The sequence below is a fragment of the Oryx dammah genome, unplaced genomic scaffold (genome assembly GCF_014754425.2).
Source record: "Oryx dammah isolate SB20612 unplaced genomic scaffold, SCBI_Odam_1.1 HiC_scaffold_8, whole genome shotgun sequence".
In the NCBI taxonomy this organism is placed as follows: Eukaryota; Metazoa; Chordata; class Mammalia; order Artiodactyla; family Bovidae; genus Oryx; species Oryx dammah.
Genome location: NW_024070192.1, coordinates 56,779,972 through 56,805,019, shown reverse-complemented (window position 1 = coordinate 56,805,019; position 25,048 = coordinate 56,779,972). Strand labels below are relative to the sequence as shown.

Genomic DNA, 25,048 nt, shown 5'->3' with positions numbered 1-25,048 from the left:
TGTATTCTTGGCACCTCTTCTTAATATCTTCTGCTTCTGTTAGGTCCATGCCATTTCTGTCCTTTATTGTGCCCATCTTTGCATGAAATGTTCCCTTGGCATCTCTAATCATCTTGAAGAGATCTCTAGTCTTTCCCATTCTATTGTTTTCCTCTATTTCTTTGCACTGATCACTGAGAAAGGCTTTCTAATCTCTCCTTGCTATTCTTTGGAACTCTGCATTCAAATGGGTATATCTTTCCTTTTCTCCTTTGCTTTTCACTTCTCTTCTTTTCACAGCTATTTGTAAAGCCTCCTCAGACAGCCATTTTGCTCTTTTGCATTTCTTTTTCTTGGGGATTGTCTTGATCCCTGCCTCCTGTACAATGTCACAAACCTCCATCCATAGCTCATCAGGCACTCTGTCTATCAGATCTAGTCCCTTAAATCGATTTGTCACTTCCATTGCATAATCATAAGGGATTTGATTTAGGTCATACCTGAATGGTCTAATGTTTTTCTCCATTTTCTTCAATATAAGTATGAATTTGGCAATAAGGAGTTCATGATCTGAGCCACAGTCATCTCCTGGTCATGTTTTTGCTGAAATTGTATAGAGCTTCTCCATCTTTGGCCATCTCTTTAGATTCCATATATATGTGTCAGTATGTGATATTTATATTTCTCTTTCTGACTTACTCACCTGTTTAATAGACACTAGGTTGCGATGTGGATTCCTTTTATTTATTTTCCTTCTCTTATTGCCCTAGCTAGGACTTCCAAAACTATGTTGAATAATAGTAGTGAGAGTGGATACCCTTATCTTGTTCCTGTTCTTTAGAGGAATGCTATCAGTTTTTCACCATTGAGAATATTTTTTGCTGTGGGCTTTTCATATGTAGCCTTTACTGTGTTGAGGTAGGTTCTTTCTGTGCCGACTTTTTGAAGTGTTTTTATCATAAATGGATGCTGAATTTTGTCCAAGGTTTTTCTGCATCTATTGAGATGATCATATGGTTTTTATCTTTCAATTTGTTAATATGCTGTATCATTTTGATTGATTTGCATATATTGAGGAATCCTTGCATCCCTGGAATAAACCCGACTTGATCACGGTGGATGAACTTTTTCATGTATTATTGAATTCTGTTTGCTAGAATTTTGTTGAGGACTTTTGCATCTGTGTTCATTAGTGATATTGGCCTGTAATTTCCTCTTTTGGTGTTGTCTTGGCCTGGTTTTGGTATCAGGGTGATTGTGGCTTCTTCGAATGAGTTTGCAAGTGTTCCTTCCTCTGCAATTTTTTGGAAGAGTTTCAGACAAATAGGCATTCACTCTTCTCTAAATGTTTGATGGAATTCCCCTGTGAACCTATCTGGTCCTGGGCTTTTATATTTTGGGAGAGTTTTGATCTCTGTTTCAATTTCAGTGTTTGTAATTGGGTTGTTCATAATTTCTTTTTCTTCCTGGTTTAGTCTTCAGAGGTTGACCTTTTCTAAGAATCTGTTCATTTCTTCTAGGTTGTCCATTTTATTAGCATATGGTTGCTCATAATGTTCTCTTGTGATCCTGTGATTTCTGTGTTTTCTGTTGTGTCATCTCCCTTTTCATTTCTAATTTTGTTGATTTGACTTTTCTCCCTTTTTTCCCTGATGAGTCTGGCTAGTGGTTTGTCAGTTTTCTTTGTCTTCTCAAAGAACCAGCTTTTATGTTTATTAATCTTTGCTATTGTTTCTTTCATTTCTTTTTCATATATTCCTGCTCTGCTCTTTATGATTTCTTTCCTCCTGCTGTCTTTGGGGTGTTTCTGTTCTTCTTTCTCCAGCTGCTTTAGTTGTAGAGTTAGGTTGTCTGTTCGATGCTTTTCTTGTTTCTTGAGGTATGATTGTATTGCTATAAACTTCCCTCTTAGAACTGCTTTTGCTGAATCTCATAGGTTTGAGGTCATCATGTTTTCATTGTCATTTGTTTCTAAGAATCTTTTGGTTTCTTTTCTTAATTCTTCAGTTATCTTCTTCATTATTTAGTAATGTATTGTTTAATCTCCTTGAGTTTGTGTTTTTTGCAGTTTTTTTTCCCCTGTAGTTGATATCTACTCTCATAGCATTGTGATCAGAGAAGATACTTGATACAATTTCAATTTTCTTAAATTTACTGAGGTTTGACTTGTGGCCCAAGATGTGGTCTATCCCGGAAAATGTTGCGTGTGCACTTGAGAAGAAAGTGTACTCTTCTGCATTTGGATGGAAAGTCCTGAAGATATCAGTTAGGTTCATTTGGTCTACTATTTCATTTAAGGTTTGTATTTCCTTATTGATTTACTGTTTTGATCATCTGGCCATTGGTATAAGTGGGGTGTTAAAGTCCCCTGCTGTTACTCTGTTGCTGTCCATTTCCCCTCTTATGCCTGTTACTGCTTGCCTTCGGTATTGAGGTACGCCTATGGGTGCATAAATATTTACAATTGTTATGTCTTCTTTGTGGATTGATCCCTTGATCGTTATGTAGTGTCCTTCTTTGTCTCTTATAATATTCTTTAAAGTCTATTTTGTCTGAAATAAGGATTGCCACTCAGCTTCCTTTTGGTTTCCATTCACATGGGATATCTTTTTCCATCCTTTTACTTTCAATCTGTATGTGTCTTTAGGTCTGAAGTGGGTCTCCTGTAAGCAGCATATATATGGGTCTTATTTTTTTATCCATTCAGTCAATCTGTACCTTTTGGTTGGTGCATTTAATCCATTTACATTTGAGGTAATTATTGATACATATGTTCCTGTTGGCATTTTCTTGATTGTTTTGGGTTTGTTTTTGTAGGTCTTTCCTTTCTCTTGTGTTTACTGGCTGTGTAAGTCCCTTTAGTATTTGTTGCAAGACTGATTTGGTGGTGCTGAATTCTCTTAACTTCTGATTGTCTGTAAAGCTTTTGAATTCTCCATAAATTTTAAATGAGATCTTTACCATCTGCCAACAATCTTGATTCTAGCTTGTGATTCATCCAGACGAGTATTTCACATGATGTACCCTGCATATAAGTTAAACAACCCTAGGATTATATAAATAGCTAATACTGTCTCAAAGAATTTCTGCTGTCAGTTGTACAAAGAATGGTCACAATTTCTAAATGCTGTTATTTCTTTGTGGGTGTGTGTGTGATGACACATAATGCTGAATCTATAGGTCTAACTTTACAACAAGGAATGTTTACATTTTTAATATTAGTAGAGTGAATTATGTGTGCTCACTTGTGTCCGACTCTCTGTGACCTCCTCGACTGTAGCTCACTTGACTCCTCTGTCCGTGGAAATTTCCAGGGAAAGAATGCTGGAGTGGGTTAATTTGTAGGGTCAAAAAAATAACCTTTAAAGGTATCAATGATCTTGTTATTCTATATATGAAGAAACTAGGGGGCAGAGTAGGTAGGTGGCTGCTCAAAGTCACATGCTCCTAGGCAGCAGAAATAGAACTTACACTTGTATGTTTTAACTTTTAGTCCAGTCTTTCTTCAATGCACTGCATTTCTAAACAGAATCAGTGGCAAGAAGAATTCCACATTTCTTTTTAAAGAGACTGTTAATTTCAGACTGTTGGTATTATGAGTCTCTTTGACTCGTCATTTCTTTTGAAATTATAGCAGAAAAAGATATGTTTTATTTATTTGTGTGTGTGTGTACTGAGTCATGTCCAAATCTTTGTGACCCAATGGACTGTAGCCCGTGAGGCTCCTCTGCCCATGGCAAAGATTACTAGAGTGGGTTGCCATTTCCTCCTTCCTGACCCAGGGATTGAACCTGAATCTCCTGCATTGGCAGGTGGATTCTTTACCACTAGTATCACTGGGAAAGCCCTTATTTATTCATATTTACTTTTACTACTTGCCAAGTTGCTTACAATGCAGTAATCATAAGACATTATTGAAAGAATATGGCAAATTTTCTTTAGCAAACACCAGATCTATGTTATTTTCTCTTTCAGCTTTAAAATTTGCTGGTATTTTAACAAATATAAATAAAAGAATGACTTAAAAGGAAAATGACTTTAAAGAGAGATAGCTAGAAGGAACCTATCTTGAATACTAGACACTAAACCTAATAACTAATTTTTAAAATATTTTTATTATCAAAATAATACAGCAAAATATATATTTATATTTTATAATTTAAAGAAGAAACTTAAAAATAGCTGACTTTAAAAATAAACTTATCAGTTATTATTATTTACATTTTAGTTATATTTTGCCATAAATGTGATTTTAAATGATGAAATTATTGTGTCCATTCTGTTTTTACACAGCTATTGTTTTTCACCTGATAGTGTATTGGGAAATTCTTTCCAAGTCAACAAACTGGAAGGAATGGATCTGCATGATCATTTTTGATGATTATGTAGTATTCTTGTATGTGGGTATATTCTAAATTATTTAACCAATTATAAGTTTTTACATTTTTAGGTGGTTTCTGATGTTTTATCATTATTAACTAGTCTATGATGATATTCATGAGCTATTATATTTTTGCATGCTTCCTGGATCACCACTTGTCATCTATAGACTTTTAAAGAGACTCTGTGTCTTGCTTTTATAGATAAACTGGATTTCCTACCGTTACTAATATCCTGTTTCTCCAAATGCCCTCATTAAGGTGTTTCTTCTTTCTCACTTTTCCTAATCCATTTTTTCCTTATTGTTCATAATTGTTCTTTAAATGTGCTAAATTTTTGCTTTTGAGGTATATTTTACAAGTACTAAAAGCCACACTTACCTAACTTTCTTAAATGTTTCATACCTCAGCCAAATCTTTAACAGTTCAGTTCAGTTCAGTCGCTCAGTCGTGTCCAACTCTTTATAACCCCATGAATCACAGCACGCCAGGCCTCCCTGTCTATCACCAACTCCTGGAGTTCACCCAAACTCATGTACATCGAGTCAGTGATGCCATCCAGCCATCTCATCCTCTGTCGTCCCCTTCTCCTCCTGCCCCCAATCCCTCCCAGCATCAGAGTCTTTTCCAGTGAGTCAACTCTTCGCACGAGGTGGCCAAAGTACTGGAGTTTCAGCTTTAGCATCATTCCTTCCAAAGAACACACAGGACTGATCTCCTTTAGAATGGACTGGTTGGATCTCCTTGCAGTCCAAGGGACTCTCAAGAGTTTTCTCCAACACCACACTTGAAAGGCATCAATTCTTCGGTGCTTAGCTTTCTTTGGTGTTCCAACTCTCATATCCATACATGACCACAGGAAAAACCATAGCCTTGACAAGATGGACCTTAGTCAGCAAAGTAATGTCTCTGCTTTTGATAATGCTATTTAGGTAGGCCATAACTTTCCTTCCAAGGAGCAAGCATCTTTTAATTTCATGGCTGCAGTCACCATCTGCAGTGATTTTGGAGCCCCCCAAAATAAAGTCTGACACTGTTTCCACTGTTTCCTCATCTATTTGCCATGAAGTGATGGGACCGGATGCCATGATCTTAGTTTTCTGAATGTTGAGCTTTAAGCCAACTTTTTCACTCTCCTCTTTCACTTTCATCAAGAGGCTTTTTAGTTCCTCCTCACTTTCTGCCATAAGGGTGGTGTCATCTGCATATTTGAGGTTATTGGTATTTCTCCCGGCAGTCTTGATTCCAGCTTGTGCTTCTTCCAGCCCAGCGTTTCTCATGATGTACTCTACAGTCTTCTTAGTTGAACATAAAAATCAAGAAATGCCCTGTATGTCTGTCTGGAATCTGGTTACTTAATGTAGTGTATGAACCTGAAAGAACAATTGATGCCCTTGGAAAAGCTAACAAAGAGTGCTCTTTCCTAAGAAAAAGCCTCCTTCATCTTTTTTTCTTTACTCTGACTCTAAAAACATAAGCATAAACTCTCACACTCAATAATCAACTAAAGATCCTCGGTCACTTTATTGAAAGAATCTGGTGAGTCTTCAAAGACATTTAAATGTATACCACCTCAGTAGCTTCTGATGAAGCACCTTCCTCATGTGCTTTTAAATTATTTATTTATTTATTTTTGTGGTTTTATTTATTTATTTACTTATGGCTACATTGGGTCTTCATTGCTATGTGTGGGCTTTCTGTAGTTACGGCCAGTGAGGGCTACTCTAGTTGAGGCGTTCAGGCTTCTCAATGTGGTGCTTTCTCTTATTGCCCAGTGCAGGCTCTAGGTTACAAGGGCCTCAGTAGTTCTGGTGCACAGGTTTCGTTGCCCCTCAGCACATGAGATCTTCTTGGATCAGGGATTACACCTATGTCTTTTGCATTGGCAGGTGGATTCTTAACCACTAGACCACCAGGGAAGCCCTCTCAAGTGCTTTTTCAAATAATGATGATGATGGTAAAAAGAGGAGAGAGGGAAGAGACTGTTTGGATTTGGATTCAGTATTAAGCTAATAAATCTTTCCTCCACTGTTACTACATCTTGTCCTTTGTCTCTTTCCTTTCGGTTATCTTTTCAGTTTAGGGGAACAATTAAAAGACTTTAGGGTTCTTTGGCAATATTGCTTGTTAAGAAATTTGAAGTAGGTATAAAAATTTATCGAGGTGGGGGAATTAGGTTCTTGCTCATAAAGATCCTATGAGTCTATTCTAGAAGTGTTATTTTAGTGTTTGTAATGATAAATCAGTCTTTTTTTTTAAAATTATAGTACCATGCTATACTTTATTTTTTGAGTATATTCTTTTTTTTTTTTAAATTGGAGAATGATTCCTTTACAATATTATATTGGTTTCTGCCATACAACAATGCAAGACTTCTAATTAATTAGTTGTCTATAAGTTGTATGTGTATATGTATTGAAGTGCTAAATAAGGTGCACTTGGATATAAATCCGCATATTGCAGGTACACAGTTTTCAACTAAAATCTAACATATTAATTGTGCCTGTTATTCTTTTAACTGGTTTATTAGCAAAAAAAATTTGGGAATTTCCTAGTTGTCCAGTGGTTAGGACTCCATTCTTTCACTGCCATGGGTGAGGGTTCAATTTCTGGTCAAGCTGTGAGGAGAAGCCAAAAGTTAGAATAAAGACATTAAATCATGTGGTAGAATTTGGGGTGAAATAAATTGTTTTCTAAAAGGTATTTTTCTAGGCATTCCAAAACCAGTTTTTAACCTTTACAAAATAATAGGTGTTTTCAAAGGCATTGAATGAATACCAAAAATGACTAAGAATTAAATAAATCAGAAATATGCTTCCCAGATGGCAACAGTGGTGAAGAATTGGCTTCCCAGGTGATGCTAGTGGTAAAGAACCTGCCTGTCAATGCAGGAGACTTAAGAGACATGGGTTCAATCTCTGGTTCCTTCCAGTGTTCTTGCCTGGAGAATCCCATGGACAGAGGAGCCTGGTGGACAGACAGTCCATGTGGTCACAGAGAGTAGGACACAACTGAAATGACTTAGCGTGCACGCACGCCAGTGCAGGAGACGTAAGAGATATAAGTTGATTCTTGGGTTGGGAAGATCCCATGGAGGAGGGCATGGCAATATACTCCAGTATTCTTGCCTGGAGAATCCCCTGGAAAGAGGAGCCCAGCAGGCTACTTTGGGTCCATAGTGCCACAACAAGTCAGATATGACTAAAGCGACTTAGCAGCACACGTATGAAGATAAGTTTAAAACACTGCAGAAGGTCACAAAAGAAGACTTGAACAAAAGGAAGTGTATACCTAGTTTTTTGACAGGAAAATTCAACATCAAAATACTTCTTCAGTCAGTTTATGAATTTAACATGCGTGAGTGTATGCTAAGTTGCTTCAGTCATGTCCAACTCTTTGTGACCCTGTAGACTGTAATTCACCAGGCTCCTCTGTCCATGGGATTTTGCAGGCAAGATTACTGGAGTGTGTTGCCATGCCCTCCTCCAGGGGATCTTCCCAATTGAGGGATCGAACCCATATCTCTTAATGTCTCCTGTATTGGCAGGTGAGTTCTTTACCCCTAACATGATTCCCCAACAATTAGCATTAAAAAAAAAGGATAAGGAGACTTAGATGTTAATGTATAAAAATCACCAAAAATAGCCAGGGAGGCTTGATTGAAAAAGAGCAATAAGGAGGGATTGGTCTTACCAGACATAAAAATATAATCTCCATCATTAAAATAAAATAGCATGGTATGTGAATAGGTAGACTAACAAATGGGCCAGAATAAAAAGTCAGTAGTAGAACTAAATGCTTATGAGATTTGATGTATTATAAAGGTTGCATCTCAAATCATTGGGGAAACAACAGTTTATTCAGTAAATGTGGCTGAGACAACTGAGTGGTCTTTGGATCTATCTCTTATTCTGTGAACTAGATGGATTCCAAATGGGTGAAAGATTTTAGAATGAAACTAAAAGTACTGAAAGAAAATGTGAGAGTTTTTTGTGACTTTGGAGTGGGGGAGAACTTACGTTTGACTTAAACCTAAAACCATAAAAGGAAAGATAAATTTAGCCACAAACTTTTGCCTAAACAACAACAACAACAAAAATCTGTAACTACGAATGAAATAACCTCAGATATGCAGATGACACCACCCAAACGGCAGAAAGCGAAGAAGAACTAAAGAGCCTCTTGATGAAAGTGAAAGAGGAGAGTGAAAAAGTTGGCTTAAAGCTCAGCATTTAGAAAAGTAAGATCATGACATCTGGTCCCATCACTTCATGGCAAATAGATGAGGAAACAGTGGAAACAGGGACAGACTTTATTTTGGGGTGCTCCAAAATCACTGCAGATGATGATTGCAGCCATGAAATTAAAAGATGCTTGCTCCTTGGAGGAAAAACTATGACCAACCTAGATAACATGTTAAAAATCAGAGATGTTATGTTGCCAACAAAGGTCTGTCTAGTCAAAGCTATGGTATCTCCAGTGGTCATGTATGGATGTGAGAGTTGGACTATAAAGAAAGCTGAGCACTGAAGAATTGATGCTTTTGAACTGTGGTGTTGGAGAAGACTGTTGAGAGTCCCTTGGACTGCAAGGAGATCAAATCAGTCCATCCTAAAGGAAATCAGTCCTGAATATTCATTGGAAGTACTGATGCTGAGCCTGAAACTCTAATACTTTGGCCACCTCACGTGAAGAGTTGGCTCGTTGGAAAAGACTCTGGTGCTGGGAAAGATTGAAAGTGGGAGGAGAAGGGAATAACCAAGGATGAGATGGTTGGATGGCATCACAGACTCAGTGGGCATGAGTGTGAATAAGCCTGGCATGCTGCAGTCCATGGGGTTGCAGAGTCACACGTGACTCAGTGACTGAGCTGAACTGAAGAATGAAAGGAGGAAGATATGCTTGCAGTTCTTAGTGTAGACAGAGGAATAATCTCCCTAGGATTTAAGAACTAGAAACTCGGCAAAGAAAAGGTAACAATGAATAAAAAAAACTGGCAAAAGGAATGCACAGTTTACATAAAAAATTCTGAAACCATAAAGAAATGCTCACCCTCACTCAGGCTACGTTAAGAAACCATTTTCATCAATATGACTGTCAAATCCAAGATATATAGTGTATCATATTGGTGAGAATTTGCAGTAACCCCAACTGCTGTTGATGTAGTGGTAATTAGTGCAACTCTGATATAGGGTAGTTTGGCATTTTCTGTCAGAGTAGCTGGTGTATAAACTGATTTTTCTAAATTTATCTTACAAATATATTTGTACAGGTGTAATATGACATATATAAAGATTTTATTATAGCATGTTTATAATAGCAAAAATGTCAAGCAATCTAAATACCTATCAAAAGGGAATAAATAAATACAGTCATACATAAAATAGAATTAATATGCCATGTAAAATATATGAAAAGAATTCCAAGTTATATATTAAGTTAAAATAGGAAACAGGTTGTATAGTAGTGCATAACAGTATGCAAGGCTAACTCACACTTGACAGGGACTGTCCACATCAAGAGTCTGTATGGCCTATACGCTCTGGGATTTTACAGTGTACAGCCTGAACAGCTGGATGGTTTGTGCCTAATTTTAGCTACTTTCTGTGTCAAAACAAAAGTTAAGGATTCAGAATATTTATTCATCCTTGTTTATTGTATTTAAAAGAACTAAAGGGATTCATAAGAAACTGAAGTAGTAGATACCTAATGTTTAGAAATGGTGTGGGGGTGAATAGGATGGATATATACATGTATGTGTGCGTGCTGAGTCGCTTCAGCCATGACCAGCTCTTTGAGACCTCATGGACGATAGCCAACTAGGCTCCACTGTCCGTGGGATTCTCCAGGCAAGAATACTGGAATGGATTACCATGCCCTCCTCCACGGGATCTTCTCGACCAGGGGACTAAATCCACATCTTACGTCTCCTCCTTTGGCAGGTGAGTTCTTTACCACTAGTGCCACCTGGGAGGCCCATATATTTAGATGCATAAGTCCTGGATAATTCCATCAGCAGAGGAGACTGGTAGGTTACAATCCATGGGGCTGCAAAGAGACACAACTGAGATTAAACATACATACACACACGCATACACACACGCACATATTTCCCCACTGCAATGTATTAACTTAATTTTAAAAATAAATATATTTCATTATGACAATTTAATCAATTAACATTTACCATAATGTCTGTTAGATGTGTTTATCCCTTTGCCACTTGTTTTCTTTATTTTTGGTTTAATAAAAACTAGTTTTAGCAAGTACTGAATGTCACATGTCTGAGAATATAAATTATTAAATCTGTTATTCAGATATGCATGGTAGGCAGATTTTTATCTGATGAGATTTTTAATTATATGAAATAAAACTTTTAATGCAGTTGTGGGAGTTATATATCAAAGTAAAACTAATTTGTTTTCTAAAATAGATCCATCTTCTATTTTCGCCCAGCATTCCACTTTCTCTGTTTTTGCTGACCTAACCTTTTTCGGTTATGAGTCACCAAACAAGGAAAACAATATTTTCTTTCAAAATATTATTGAAAGAATAGTGTTTTCTTTCTGTGTCATTCATTAATGCTGTGAAGTTGAGGTGCTGGGGTGGAGATGTAATATTAAATGAACCCCTATTAATTGAAGGCCTGCTTGCTTGTATAAAGGATGGAACAGGAGGGAAAGAAAAGGCATTTTATGATTTTTAAGAATATGACAATGGATACCTTTTCACGTGGAGGCAAAAACAAAACAAAACAAAACAAAGCCTGCTGTTTGGATAGATAAGATTAAATCAATTTCATTATTGTAATGAAGTTTAATTTAGGTTGGTGCAAACGTAATTGCAGTTTTTTCATTGTTGAAATTTGTCATTTGATACTGGAATACATGAAGCACAAGCTGGAATCAAGATTGCTGGGAGAAATATCAATAAGCTCATATATGCAGATAATACCACTCTAATGGCAGGAAATGAAGAGGAACTAAAGAGCCTCTTGATGAAAGTGAAAGAGGAGAGTGAAAAAAGATGACTTAAAACTCAACATTCAAAAAACAAAAATCATGGCATCCGGTCCCATCACTTCATGGCAAACAGACAGGAAAAAATAAAAACAGTGACAGACTTTATTTTCTTAGGCTCCAAAAACACTGTGGATGGTGACTGCAGCCTTGAAATTAAAAGACATTTCCTCCTTGGAAGAAAAGTTTTTCTTTTCTCTGACAAACCTAGACAGTGTATGAAAAAGTAGAGACATGATTTTGCCAACAAAGGTCCATCTAGTCAAAGCTATGGTTTTTCTAGTAGTCATGTACGAAATGTGAGAGTTGGATCATAAAGAAGGCTGAGGGCTGAAGAATTTATGCTTTTGTATTTTGGTGTTGGAGAAGACTCTTGAGAGTCCCTTGGACAGCAAGGATATCAAACCAGTCAATCCTAAAGGAAATCTATCCTGAATATTCATTGGAAGGACTGATGCTGAAGCTAAAGCTCCAATACTTTGCCTACCTGATGCAAAGCGCCAACTCATTGGAAAAAAAAAACCCTGATGCTAGGAAAGATTGAGGGCAGGAGGAGGAGGGGGCGACAGAAGAGGAAATGGTTGAACGGGATCATCGACTCAGAGGACATGAGTTTGAGCAAACTCCGGGAGATGGTGAAGGATAGGGAAGCCCGGTATACTCTAGTTCATGGGGTTACAAAGAGTCAGACATGACTGAGCGACTGAACAACAACAAATTGTAATACATTCTTAAGTAAATGTGGTTATGTTATACATCATTTTAATACACATTTCTTGCTTCATATTTTTTTGCTAGTGACTTAATTTCTTGCTATTTATTTTATATTTATTTTAGACTATGGAAATGATGTTAGACAAAAGGAAATATGAGCAGTTTTCTTATTCAATTTTATAAATGTATCATAAGACAGCAGCACCAACTCACAACATCAACAACACATTTGGCCCAGGAACTGCTAACAGAAGTACAGTGCAGTGGTCGTTCAAGAAGTTTTGCAAAGAAGACAAGAACTTTGAAGACGAAGAGCATAGTGCCTGGCCATTGAAAGTTGGCAGTGACCAACTGAGAGTCATCATTGAAGCTGGTCTTCTTACAGCTACACAAGAAATTGCCAAAGAACTCAACATCGACCAATCTAAGGTCATTGTTGAAGCAAATCCATTTGAGGCAAATTGGAAAGGTGAAAAAACTCGCTAAGTAGGTGCCTCAAAGAGCTGACTACAAATCAAAAACCTTGTCATTTTGAACTGTCATCTTCCTTTTCTCTGTGCAACTACAATGAACCATTTTCCAATGGGATTGTGATGTGTAACGAAAAGTGAATAGGGTACAACAACCAGCAGTGACCAGCTCAGTGGATGACCGAGAAGAAGCTCTAAAGCACTTCCCAAAACCAGACTTGCACGAAACAAAGGTCAGGGCCACAGTTTGTTGGTCTGCTGCCTGTCTGATCCACTACAGCTTTCTGAATTCCCATGAAACCATTACATCTGAGATGTATGCTCAGCAAATTGATGAAATGCACCAAAAACTGCAAGGCCTGCAGCAGCTTTGATCAATAGAAAGGGCCCAATTCTGCACACCACCACCCAACCACACATTGCACAACCAACACTTCAAAAGTTGAACAAATTGGATTATAAAATTTTGCCTCATCTACCATATTCACCTGACCTCTTGCCAACTGATCACCACTTCTTCAAGCATCTGAATGTTTTGCAGGCAAAACGTTTCCACAACCAGCAGGATGCAGAAAATGCTTTCCAAGAGTTTACTGAATCCCACAGCATGAATTTGTAAACTACAGGGATAAACAAAGTTGTTTCTCATTGGCAAAAATCGGTTGATTTTTGGTTCCTGTTTTGATTAATAAATATGTGTTTGAACGTAGTTATAATGATTTGAAATTCACAGTCCAAAACCACAATTACTTTTGTACCAACCTAACATCATTTTCGGGAGAAGGCAATGGCACCCCACTCCAGTACTCTTGCCTGGAAAATCCCATGGATGGAGGAGCCTGGTAGGCTGCAGTCCATGGGATCGCGAAGAGTCGGGCATGACTGAGCGAACTCGTTTTCACTTTTCACTTCTATGCATTGGAGAAGGAAATGGCTACCCACTCCAGTGTTCTTGCCTGGAGAATCCCAGGGATGGGGGAGCCTGATGGGCTGCCATCTATGGGGTCGCACAGAGTCGGACATGACTGAAGCGACTTAGCAGCAGCAGCAACATCATTTTCATAAAAGAGAAAGAGCATATTACTACATTAACTAAAACTCTTTTCCTACTTTGTTGGAGGATGACCTTTTCCCACATAAATTAGTTTTCCAGCATGCTATAGTGAAAAAAGCTTGCGTTTGAAGCCAGGTAGAACTGGATTCAAATTCTGCTTTACAGCTATTTAGCATTGTCATAGACAAGTCACATAGTTTCTCCATTAACTGATTTTTTTTCAATGTAAAATGGGTGCATATTACGCGTCTTCTGGTGCTCCTCAGAGGGTAAAATGCTCTAGTAGCATGCCTGGCGTATTGATGTTGTGTGATGACTCCTCCAGGTCCCCAACACCCAGTGCATACCTCTGTCAGGGCACTCAGCACCCTCCTGATGTCGCTTCATTTGATTATCTCTAGGGATAGACTTTTTTGCCTTTTTTTTTTTTTTTACTTCCAGCACTTAAGACAATGTTAGGTGAACGAAAAAATTTAAAAACTGAAATTTCATTTTAATACTTTAAAGTGGTAAAAAGTTTAAGTGACACTATATGGAATCTGTTATAAAATTTAACAATGACACATCCATTATGCTTGGATATCCATGATCCAGGGACCCAGTGCCCTGTTAAGACAAATCACCACCAGATCTTACTTGCTTTGGTAACACTGGAAAGGGCTCAGTTTTTCACATGTCCCTTAATCCTCCTGGCAACCCTTTGAGCTAGGTGTTACTGTCCTTACCTTAACATGAAGCGATGCCAGGAAGTTAGGTAACTTTCTAAGACTGTATGGCTACCATATAGCAGTATTGCCATTTGAACTCTGCTTTTTTTTTTTTTAACTTAAATCTAATGTATTTTCCGTGGTATTAAATAAGATAAATACATTTGAAATACTTAGCATAGTGTGTGACGCATGATGCCAGATGGTAGTCGCTAATATTGTAATATCAAAACTTCATCACTGAAGGGTTGGGAATCTTCTCCAAACATGCATTAATAAAGCAGTCGCCAATGTATTTATAAAAACTTACTTTTAGAATTGAACCCTCTGATACAGCTGTTTTAGTCTTGTGGACTGAAGTAGCAGTCTACAAGCCTGCTTGACTTGGGTCATTACTCTGTCAAGCCCTAGGATTTTAAGCTCTTCCCTCAAGGTCCCCCTCCTTCCTCCGTGGGATACTGAGTAAACTTCCTGCTTCCTGGCCAGGACTCTTGCTGCTGACAGCAGTGTTGCTTGGTGGCTTCCCTTTCCTGCTGCTGTTGATGTGCATGCTCCCACAGTTTCTGTTGCTTGCTACCACGGGCTGTGGAAGTTGAAGCAGCTTTTTAACACCCAGGCCAGTGATACAACTCTGTATTAGGATCCCAGAAGGTAGTTGGTGCTTCTTCAGAATCTGTTTAATTTACTGGTGGAAGAATCTAGGGTTTCTTTCACATAGTTGGAGAAGAGATTTTAATTCTCTACCTCAGTTTCTCTCTGCTTAGAACTATGGGTCCTGAGTCCTCAGCCTCTGTGGGATTCTGCAAGATAGGTTGATCTACAGCTCTAGCTGTTTTTGAGGTCACAATTTTGCCATGAATGAGATATGGTGTGCTGAGTTAGTGGTTGCCCTTGGGCTTCTTAGAGGTGTAAATGCCACCTCTGTTTACCCCAGTACACCGTATAGATATTACCATTTTCTTTATGTGTGCTCAAACTTAAAAGTGTTACAAAGCCTTTCCCTAGCTTTCAGCTTCTTCAGTCCTCTTTTTACCAATTATCATCCTACTGTCTATTTTTTGTCTTCTAGAAATTAATTGAAATTTTTCATCTCATGGCTTTTCTTTCATTTTTTTCTTTAACATTATGAGTTTATACTGTTTGTAACCCTTTACTCTTGTATTGTGGGTGCTTAGAGGGAAAGAAGACACATGCCAAAGTCATGCTGACGTTCTTAACTGAAATCAGATTTCTTAAAAAATTTAACTTTACTAAGGTATTTTTGATTTATAACAGATAGCATATATTTCTACTGAGACAGTTTGGTACATTTTGACATGAAAAGCATCACTAGTACCTACTGTACCTATGAAGACACTGACACTTGAGGGAGCCTAGAAGCTCAGATTGGAACCCAGGCTTGTCTGATGTCAAGTTCCATACTGTGGGCTCTGAAGTCTGAGTTATAGCTGCGAAAACAACAATTGACTATTTCTCATTTGCACAGGGAAAGAACGCAATCTCTGAATCTAGCTGCTGCTGCTAAGTCACATCAGTCGTGTCCGACGCTGTGCGACCCTACGGACAGCAGCCCATCAGGCTCCTTTATCCACGGGATTCTCTAGGCAAGAATACTGGAGTGGGTTGCCATTTCCTTCTCCACTGAATCTAACTACTCATTTCTTTAATAAGAGGGTTGTGCTAAATGATCCTGATGTCTTTTTCAACTTCACGTTTTTGTACTTCATGTGTATTTCCTATGCAGAAGTGGTAAATCTCTGTTTAAATAGTTTTTTCAATTAAATGAAACTGTGCTATTCTCTGTAATTTTCAAGTGGAGCTGTATATAAGACATTAAGAATAGTATTTTTTTTCTTTTTATAGGAAAGCATTTAAGAAGCTCTTGGAGTAATATGAGTCAGAGTAATGTAGGCTCTGCAGGAAGCCCCTCAAGATAGTTAGGTGAGACAATATGGTTTTTTTCAGAGTGTATTGTATAATTATTTTGCAGATGATCTGACTATAAAATTCTTAGCTTTGTGCTCACAAGAGACGTTCTGCTCAGTCTTTTATTATTATGTGGTTTTTAAGCTTAGTAATGGTGGAAGCTACAATAGTTACCTAACACTTAAAACTGTGTTCTTCACTTCCGCTAGAAAATGCAGATTTTTATATAATGATATAGATATAGTCCTGTAACTCCATCTAGCTACAGTTCTTAAGATATTATCAGCAATGGCTAAAATGCCATAGCCTAAAATATATAAAATATATAAATATCTATCATCTCTACACAGGCACATATTGTTTACATGCCAAGTATATATAATGTTTTTATGCAAAGCTGAAATCAAATTTGACTATTCTAAGATATGACAATTTATTTTCTACTCTCCAATCTTAGGAAAAAGAAGAATTTATAGAATCTTCATCAAGATCTTCATTTACGCAGCTGTTAAATCCAAGGCTACAGTTGTGGTGAAACCATGAATAAAAATACATCTTCTGTAACATCATCCAGTCTACTTGAAAAGTAATTTCTAAATTAAATTTAATATGTTTTGAAGTATCATAGTTTAAAATATGTAGAATATTAATGAATGTTGGGGGAAAGTTTCATACAGCTAACTACCTGTGGTGTAAGATAGTGGTAATAAAAAGGTTGCTCAGTGATTACCTTTCATTGTAAATCAAGGTATAGGGTAAATCCTGCATTCTCTTTTAGAATTATTTATAGAGCTGGATTTTTAAACATTTGGTCTGATTTTTTAAATATCTAAAATATTTTATAATTCCAGTATAACTATAACATAATGTAAAATTAACATTTGCTGAGTAACAAACAAGCTCTAATACCTTAAAACAAGCAAGCATTTATTCTTTGTCATGATTCTGTGGACAGTTCCAGTCTGCACCGGATCCTGTAGGATGGCCTCACTGATGTGTTCTGAGGCCTTGTTTAGAAGGTTGGCTGGCTGAGGTCTCTTTCAGTCTGGTCTCCCCTCCTCCAGGCAGCGAGCTCAGGCTTTCTCAAGTGGTGCAGAGTGGTTCCCAGCAGCAAGCACGAGTGGTTTTCAAATGTCTGTTTTCCTCACATTTGCTTATGCACCATTGACTGAAACAATGTAGGTAACAAGTCCGAATTCAAGGTCTAGAGTTACAGACTTTACTTTTTAATGGAAGGAACAGTAAAGCCACTTTCTGGGGGCATCCAGACAGAGATGGGAAGAATTGGTGGCCATGCTGTAAACACGTGACACACATATAACAAAGTATACTCGAGAGGGTCTTCTTTCAGTCATCCTTCTTTCTGTGCCCTCTTTCTCCTATAAACACCATCTTTTTTGTTAATTCTTTTTCAGTGTTTCTTTTTGAATGAGGAAATACATATCCATGTGAATATATATGCATGTCATATATATGTGTGTATATAATTATATTTTTTCTCAAAACAATTGTTTATTCTTTATAAAGTTCTACTGGACATTAGACATTCTTCTACTCTTGCTTATGTAGTAAACGAGTGTTGACTCAAGTTTTAAGGTCTTTCCTAGAGAATGGTGTCAGGTCAGTTAAACTCAGTGTATCTTTCTCTGATGCCTCATCCTGGGAGCACTGGGAAGCTCCAGTCTCCTAGGGACATAAGCCAGGCCCAGTGGTGTTGATGAAGAATTCTGTCCACAGTGCTCCATGCACTGGTACTGAACAGCTTTGCTCTGTGGCAGCACAGAGTTTTATTCAACTTCTTAAGGCAAAATAAAGCTAATGAGAAAGAAATATATTACTCAGGCAAGATGTTCTAAAACACCCAGTATCCCAGGCTCCACTTGCCAGTGCATTCTTAACAAAAATGTAGCGTATTATATATAGTGGTATATTTTTTTGTTTTTTTTTTTGGAAATAATTTTATTTATTTATTTTTGGCTGTGCTGGGTCCTTGTTGCTGCTTGGGCTTTTCTCTAGCTGCAGAGAACTGGGGCTGCTCTCTAGTTGTGGTGCGTGGGCTTCTCACTGTGGCGGGCTTCTCTTGTAGAGCACAGGCTGGATGGTTGTGGCGCACAAGCTTAGTTGCTCTGTGGCTTGTATGGCTCAGGGGTTGAACCTGTGTCTCCTGCGTTGGGAGATAGATTCTTTGCCACTGAGTCACTGTGCAAGTGAAAGTGAAAGTCCCTCTGTTCTGTCTGACTCTTTGCTACCCCATGGACTATACAGTCCATGGAATTCTCCGGGCCAGAATACTGGAGTGGGTAGCCTTTCCCTTCTTCAGGGGGTCTTCCCAACAGGGACCAAACCCAGGTCTCCTGCAGTGCAGGTGGATTCTTTACCAGCTGAGCCACAAGGGAAGCCTAAGAGTACTGGAGTGTGTAGCCTATCCCTTCTCCAGCGGATCTTCCCGACCCAGGAATCAAACCAGAGTCTCCTGCATTGCAGGTGGATTCTTTACCAACTGAGCTATCAGGGAAGCCCTGAGTCCCCAGGGAAGTCCTGTATATATGATGTTTTGACCAGGCCTTTTGTAAACTAAAGTTATGTCCTGATGGTCACTTCATATCAGTTTATAAAGTTCTTCCTTGTACCTTGTTGTAACTGTATAGTATTCTGTTCTTAATATATCAATATCATAGTTTATTTATCCAGTACCTTATTGATGGACATTTGAATTATTTGCAATTTTTGGTGATTACAAATTATGCCAAATAACTAACCTAGTATACAAGTCATTTTATATTTGTCACCAAATTATCTTTGGGAAAGGTTCCTAAAAATGAGTTTGTTAGATTAGAGGGTAAATTGTTGTTCTTGTTGCTGTTTAGTTGCTAAGTCGTGTCTGACTCCTTTGCCACCTCATGGACGCAGGGTCCTCTGTCTATGGGATTTCCCAGACAAGAATTCTGGAGTGAGTTGCCATTTCCTTCTCCAGGGGATCTTCCTGACCCAGGGATCAAACCCATGTCTCCTGCACTAGCAGGTGGATTCTTTACTACTGAGCCACCAGGAAAGCCTAGAGGGTAAATTAGAGATTACTAAATCCCCATTTCAGAGGTTGTACCATTTTTTATTACCACCAACAGTGTGCAAGAGCACCTCTTTCCTAAAGCCTTGTCATCTATTGTCAAAGTTCTAAATTTACATTGATCTGATTAGGTAAAAAGTAGTATTTCTGCCTGGATTTAGCTTGTAGATTTTCTTACTATGATTAAATTTGAGCAGGAGAACTATTTTTAATTGCAAAAAAATTAAGTAAATTCTTAACAAGGAGAGACTTTAAAAAAAAAATTTATTTAGTTATTTGTTTGGCTATATTGAGTTTTATTTGCATCATGTGGGATTTAGTTCCCTGACCAGGGATCAAACCCAGGCCCGCTTAATGGGAACACAGAGTCTTGACCACTGGACTACCACGGAAGTCCCACAGTGAGGGAATTTTAAAGTAAGGTCCTAGCAAGTAAATACACTGCTGTGTTAATCATAGATACTCTGTGCTGGGGTTAGGAAAGGAGGAATACTTTACTGAAATAGTAATGTGAGCTGGAGATCGTGTGTACTCCCATTGAGAGGAATTTACATTTAGACAGTTTAAGAGATTATTGGAGGTGCCTAATGAGACCTTTGTCCCCTTTCTCCTTCATCTCCCCCGCTTCTAGGCTTCATCTCTTTATCTCCTTGCAGCCTAATCTCCCGTCAAGAAAAATCTTGAAATCTGACAGTAGAACATTTTCTGCTTTTTTTCCTAGCTAACTGACTATTACCCTAGTAACCACATAGGCCTTCTTACCCTAGAGTTGAATTCAGTGTAATACAACCATAACGGACTTTTAAAGTTTTAATTTCTTTCATTATACTTTTTTATGATTTAACTTTTGAATACAAGTTCTCATAAAGATATAGCTAGAATTTCTATGGCAGAAGTTAAATATAAAAAAATTTTTAAAGCTGTAACCTTATGTAAAATATGAACTAACTCTTTTTAACAGTGGTTTCTGTGATGGCACATTTGAAGACAGCTAGAAGTCTTGTATTCAACAATGGCTTTAATGTACCAGTGAAGCATCGAGGTTGAGGTGCTCTTAGATCTTAGACCTTACTTAGACCATACTTTGGCTCTGGAGCGAGATAGGCCAGGCTCACATTGCTGTTCTCCAGCTTTGTAACTTTAGGCCACCAAGTCAACCTGCCCAGATTTGGGTTCTTTTAGAAAAATGAGGGTAATAATATTAGGGATTTTATAAATATTAAATGAATAACATAATGTGTGAATATTGCTTAGCACAATACCCACTACACCATAAGTAAGCCCTGAGCTTCATTTCATACTTTACTCAAATTCTCTTGGACCAGTAAAGTCTGTTCTGACCACTATTCAGAAACACAGCTTGGGGTGGGGGGAGGGTGTACATTTTGCAGAATTCTTTTTAACAGTTCCTTCCTTCCTAATAGCATCACTTTTAAGTCCAGCAGAAATCACAGCTGGAGCATGTGCTTTGTACAAGAAAAATACTCTTAAAGGATAAACTGAGTTTTTTGTGTTTTTTTTTGAGATTCAAATGAAGATTATATTTATTTTGCTTAAAATGGCCACAAGCGTATCTTTTAAAATTCACTTACCCGATTCATTAAAGTGTTTCGTTTTGGAATCCTAAAGTGTAGTAAAAAGTCAGTTAAAAGCAAGTCTCTGCAGTTACCTTTAATAAATCTTTGTTTGTTTAAATAATATTTTTAAAGTGTTCTTCTACTCCAAAGAAATAAGCATTATTGCTGTAATTTCTCTTATTGTTTGGTTTACCAAAAATTTGTTTGGTTTACAGAAAAATTAGATTTGTTTTACAAAAAAATAGAATTAGGGCTAAGAAAATTCATTTGATTGCCTTTGTATGATCATACTTTTAATAATGTCATTGCTAGTATGTACTGAGTATTTTGAACTATCTAGGTCTAAGAATTTAACAAATAGTTTAAAGAAAAAGTAGGTGCCTATCTCTGGGCAGGGTCTCCCTGGTGGACCACCATCTCTAGGCTAATTTATGCATGCTAATTTACTTTATCTTAGGGATCCTGCCTTTCAGATGATTACAGTTACCAAGAAAACAGGCCTTGGTCTGAAGATCCTAGGAGGAATTAACCGGAATGAAGGTCCATTGGTATATATTCAGGAAATCATTCCTGGAGGAGACTGTTATAAGGTAAAAATGAAGATAAAATAACCCTTCACCTAAAAGACAAAACCACTAGTGATGAGGTTTGTTTCATCATCAGTAAATTTTTTATGTTAACTGAATGTCCACTATGACCATTTCTCAGTGAAAGACACAAAGAGAGTGGAAGTAGACCTTTACACTCAAGGAACTTTAACCTAACAAATGCATAAGAAATAAAAATGAATTAAATATGAAAAAGCAGATTTTAAGCTCTAACTAAAGGTTATATATTTTTAATTATATGCTGTTCAATTTTTATCCTAAGTCTGCTGAGAGAAATCATATCTGAAGACATGTTCTCTATTCACTGCTCTGAGTTTGGGTTAAGTTAGATCAGTTAAACTGTGTTCATTTGGCCTCTCTTAAATGCAAAACAAAACTAAGCAAATAAAATCTATTGATTTGTGAATTTACAGTAATTCTTGATAAGTTTGTTATCACTTACTAATTGTCCATATGAGAAATTAGATTTAGAATTAAGGCTAGAAAATATCTTTTTTAGGAATGAGAAAGGCTTACTCTTCTCATCACTGTAAGAAATATGTAAATCATGAATTCTTTGCTCTTGTTGCTAGGAAGCTCAGATTCATATTTGAAGCATTTAGTTAACAAATTGGTTACTATATTTTCATGCTCATTTCTCTTGAATTTCATGTTATTTCTGTTTTGCTAATGTGATTCTATATTTCTTTTGTTGATAATTTCCTCCAATCCTTTTTGGAGAGATGTAGTATATAAAGAATTTAATAAAGTATTCTATTAATATCAAGCTATTTAACATGAGAAAAGATCCTCTTACAAAGTTTGTTTATATTGTTGTTCTTATTCTAGTTATTTTTGTTGAATAAATAGTCCTACCCTTACCCCTAGTCCTATCCTGAACACTGTTTAGTAAACAGTTTGTTTATTCAAGTGGATTTTTTTCCAAGTTAGGAAAAAAAAATCAATTTAACGAAAACTTTCAAAGCAGTAGATTTAAATTTTCTCAGGCTTGTGGAGATAATACAGTGTCTTCCTAATACACTTACCAAGCTGTAAGTGTTATATAATAAGTACAGGATATTGTCTCTGGAGTAGGAAATTGCAACCCACTCTAGTATTCTTGCCTGGAGAATCCCATGGACAGAGGAGCCTGGCAGGCTACAGTCCATCGGGTCGCAAAGCGTCAATCAGACATGACTGAGCAACTGAGCATACAAACATAAAATAGGATATTATAATAATATAATTTTGGGCTACTGAATTTAATTTATTAACTAAATAAGAGCATACTTAAATGCTAAATTTAAACAAATTCAAACAAAAGACAAAATTTTTCTTTTAAGAACTGAGATATATTACTTTAGTTTTAAAGCTAAAGGATGTGTGTATTCGGTATGGCTAAGCGATTTCTTAGACTATACTTGAAGTAATGCAAGAGCTTATGGTACCTACCAAGTGATAAGAATTTACTTTTAAAACAAACATCAATTTGTGCTTTTTTTCCCCCCCATTAAAAATATTTGTACATAAAGTAATAGTAGTGACTAGGTGCTGAGTGACTCGTCTCCTGTCAGCAATCACTGAATAAGAAATTATACCTGTAATATACATTTTCTCCTGCTGATTTTCTGAGAATTCCGTTGTTTGAAAGGGCATTAGAAAGCAAAACCATGTAATAAAGTATATTCTATATTTACCACTAGAGAGCAGCATTGGGTTATTAATATATTTTTACAGTACTTGGTTGTGCCCAAGAGAAGAAAACTGCCAATACAGAGAAGAGTGTAGACAGAGAAGAGAAGTGAGTTTTTAATGCTTACAGTTGCTTTTATGTACTTCCTCAAGATGGAGAAGTACATACATCTTTTGCTCTGAAAAGACAAATTAATTCAATTTTATATAAAAATATTTTTAATGAATAATAGAATTTACTTTGTACTAAATACTGTGTTCTTACCCAAAAAGTCCCATGGACAAAGGAGCCTGGTGGGCTACAGTCTGTGGTGTCACAAAGAGTCAGATATGACTGAGCGACTAAACAACAGCAACAACAAATACTGTGTTAGGCTTGTTAAAACTTCTAATCTGCACAAAATTTCTGCATGTATAGTCACAGAATAGGAAACAGAGGCTCATAGGTTATCTTTATTAAGTTGGTACACTGAGCAACTGTTAATATTTTTCAGATGTATATGAGTGCTTTCACTTGCTGTAATTTTAACATTATATTGTTTCAGAGGTAATAATATAGCCAATCTCAAGCTTATTCCCCCTCATACACACTTAAAAATATTTTTCCTCTTGGAAGATATGAGATAGAATACTGGTTCAGTAACCAAAATGGTCATGTTTCTTTGAAAAAATGTATTCAGAGTTCAAACTTGAAACATCTTGAAATGTTTTTTCTGCTTTAAGTAGGAAAGAAGATTCTTGATTCTCCTAGCTCTAAGAGCTAGAGGTAGCCTATAGGTTGGGAACAACTATACTAGGTACTGAGTTAAGGGAAGGATTAAATATGGGAACTCCAAGGCTCTTTTCTCTCCACCAGCCAATTCCGTATCAGTTTGGAGTCCTCAGTGTTCAGTCTTAGAAATTTTGGGAAGGGGACATTCCTTTGACCTTCATACACACATATCCGATTGTCTGATCCACATTTCCACTTGGATCTCTTCAAGGCATTTCACATGCAACTTGTCTGAGGCAGGATTTATGATAGTCACGTCATACCTTCATCTACCCATTTCTCCCCAAACAGACCTTCTGCCAGTGTTCCCAGTTTCTGTGAATGACACCTTCCAGTTGCAAAAGTCAAAAAAACAGATCTCATCCTAACTACTTCCTCTCCCTTAACACCCATATCTAATTCATTAGTATTTACTGTTGACTGTTTCTAAACAGTTCTTGAATCCATCAGTCTTCTTGATCTTTACTGACATTACTTTTGTTTAAGTTATCATCAGTTCAGTTCAGTCGCTCAGTCGTGTCCGACTGTTTGCGACCCCATGAATTGCGGCACACCAGGCTTCCCTGTCCATTACCAACTCCGGAGTTCACTCAGACACGTCCATCGAGTCCGTGATGCCATCCAGCCATTTCATCCTCTGTTGTCCTCTTCTCCTCCTGACCCAAATCCCTCCCAGCATCAGACTCTTCTCCAATGAGTCAACTCTTTGCATGAGGTGGCCAAAGGATTGGAGTTTCAGCTTTAGCATCAGTCCTTCCAAAGAACACCAGGACTGATCTCCTTTGGAATGGACTAGTTGGATCTCCTTGCAGTCCAAGGGACTCTCAAGAGTCTCCAACACCACAGTTCAAAAGCATGGTACCTGACACATATTAATTACTAAATTAATAACCAATGAATGAGTAATTCTTTAGTCATGTTGCTGAGAATTACTGATTTGCCTGTTTACCATTTGACTGCCACCATCTGGGGTCCACATCAAAGTGCCTTTTCTTCCTAGCTCTTTGTGTCTAATTCTGAACAATACTTTTTTTTCTTCTTTCTCTGCTAATACTGTAAGGAGAGCAGGCAGGAATCAGACATTTTTCTTCAAACCAGATTTATT

The 25,048-nt window shown here is 37.3% G+C and overlaps 1 protein-coding gene and 1 pseudogene across 1 annotated transcript in view; both read left to right on the top strand.

Moving 5' to 3' along the window:
• STXBP4 (syntaxin binding protein 4) overlaps positions 1-25,048 on the top strand; it is a 233,329-nt gene that overhangs the window by 9,795 nt on the left and 198,486 nt on the right. The window contains exons 2-5 of the mRNA XM_040244299.1: positions 15,809-15,926; positions 16,186-16,263; positions 16,706-16,834; positions 21,350-21,482. Coding sequence (XP_040100233.1) covers positions 16,788-16,834; positions 21,350-21,482 — 180 coding nt within the window. The 5' untranslated portion in view covers positions 15,809-15,926; positions 16,186-16,263; positions 16,706-16,787. The remainder of the gene's footprint in view (positions 1-15,808; positions 15,927-16,185; positions 16,264-16,705; positions 16,835-21,349; positions 21,483-25,048) is intronic.
• Positions 12,171-13,246, top strand: LOC120866693 (annotated as a pseudogene).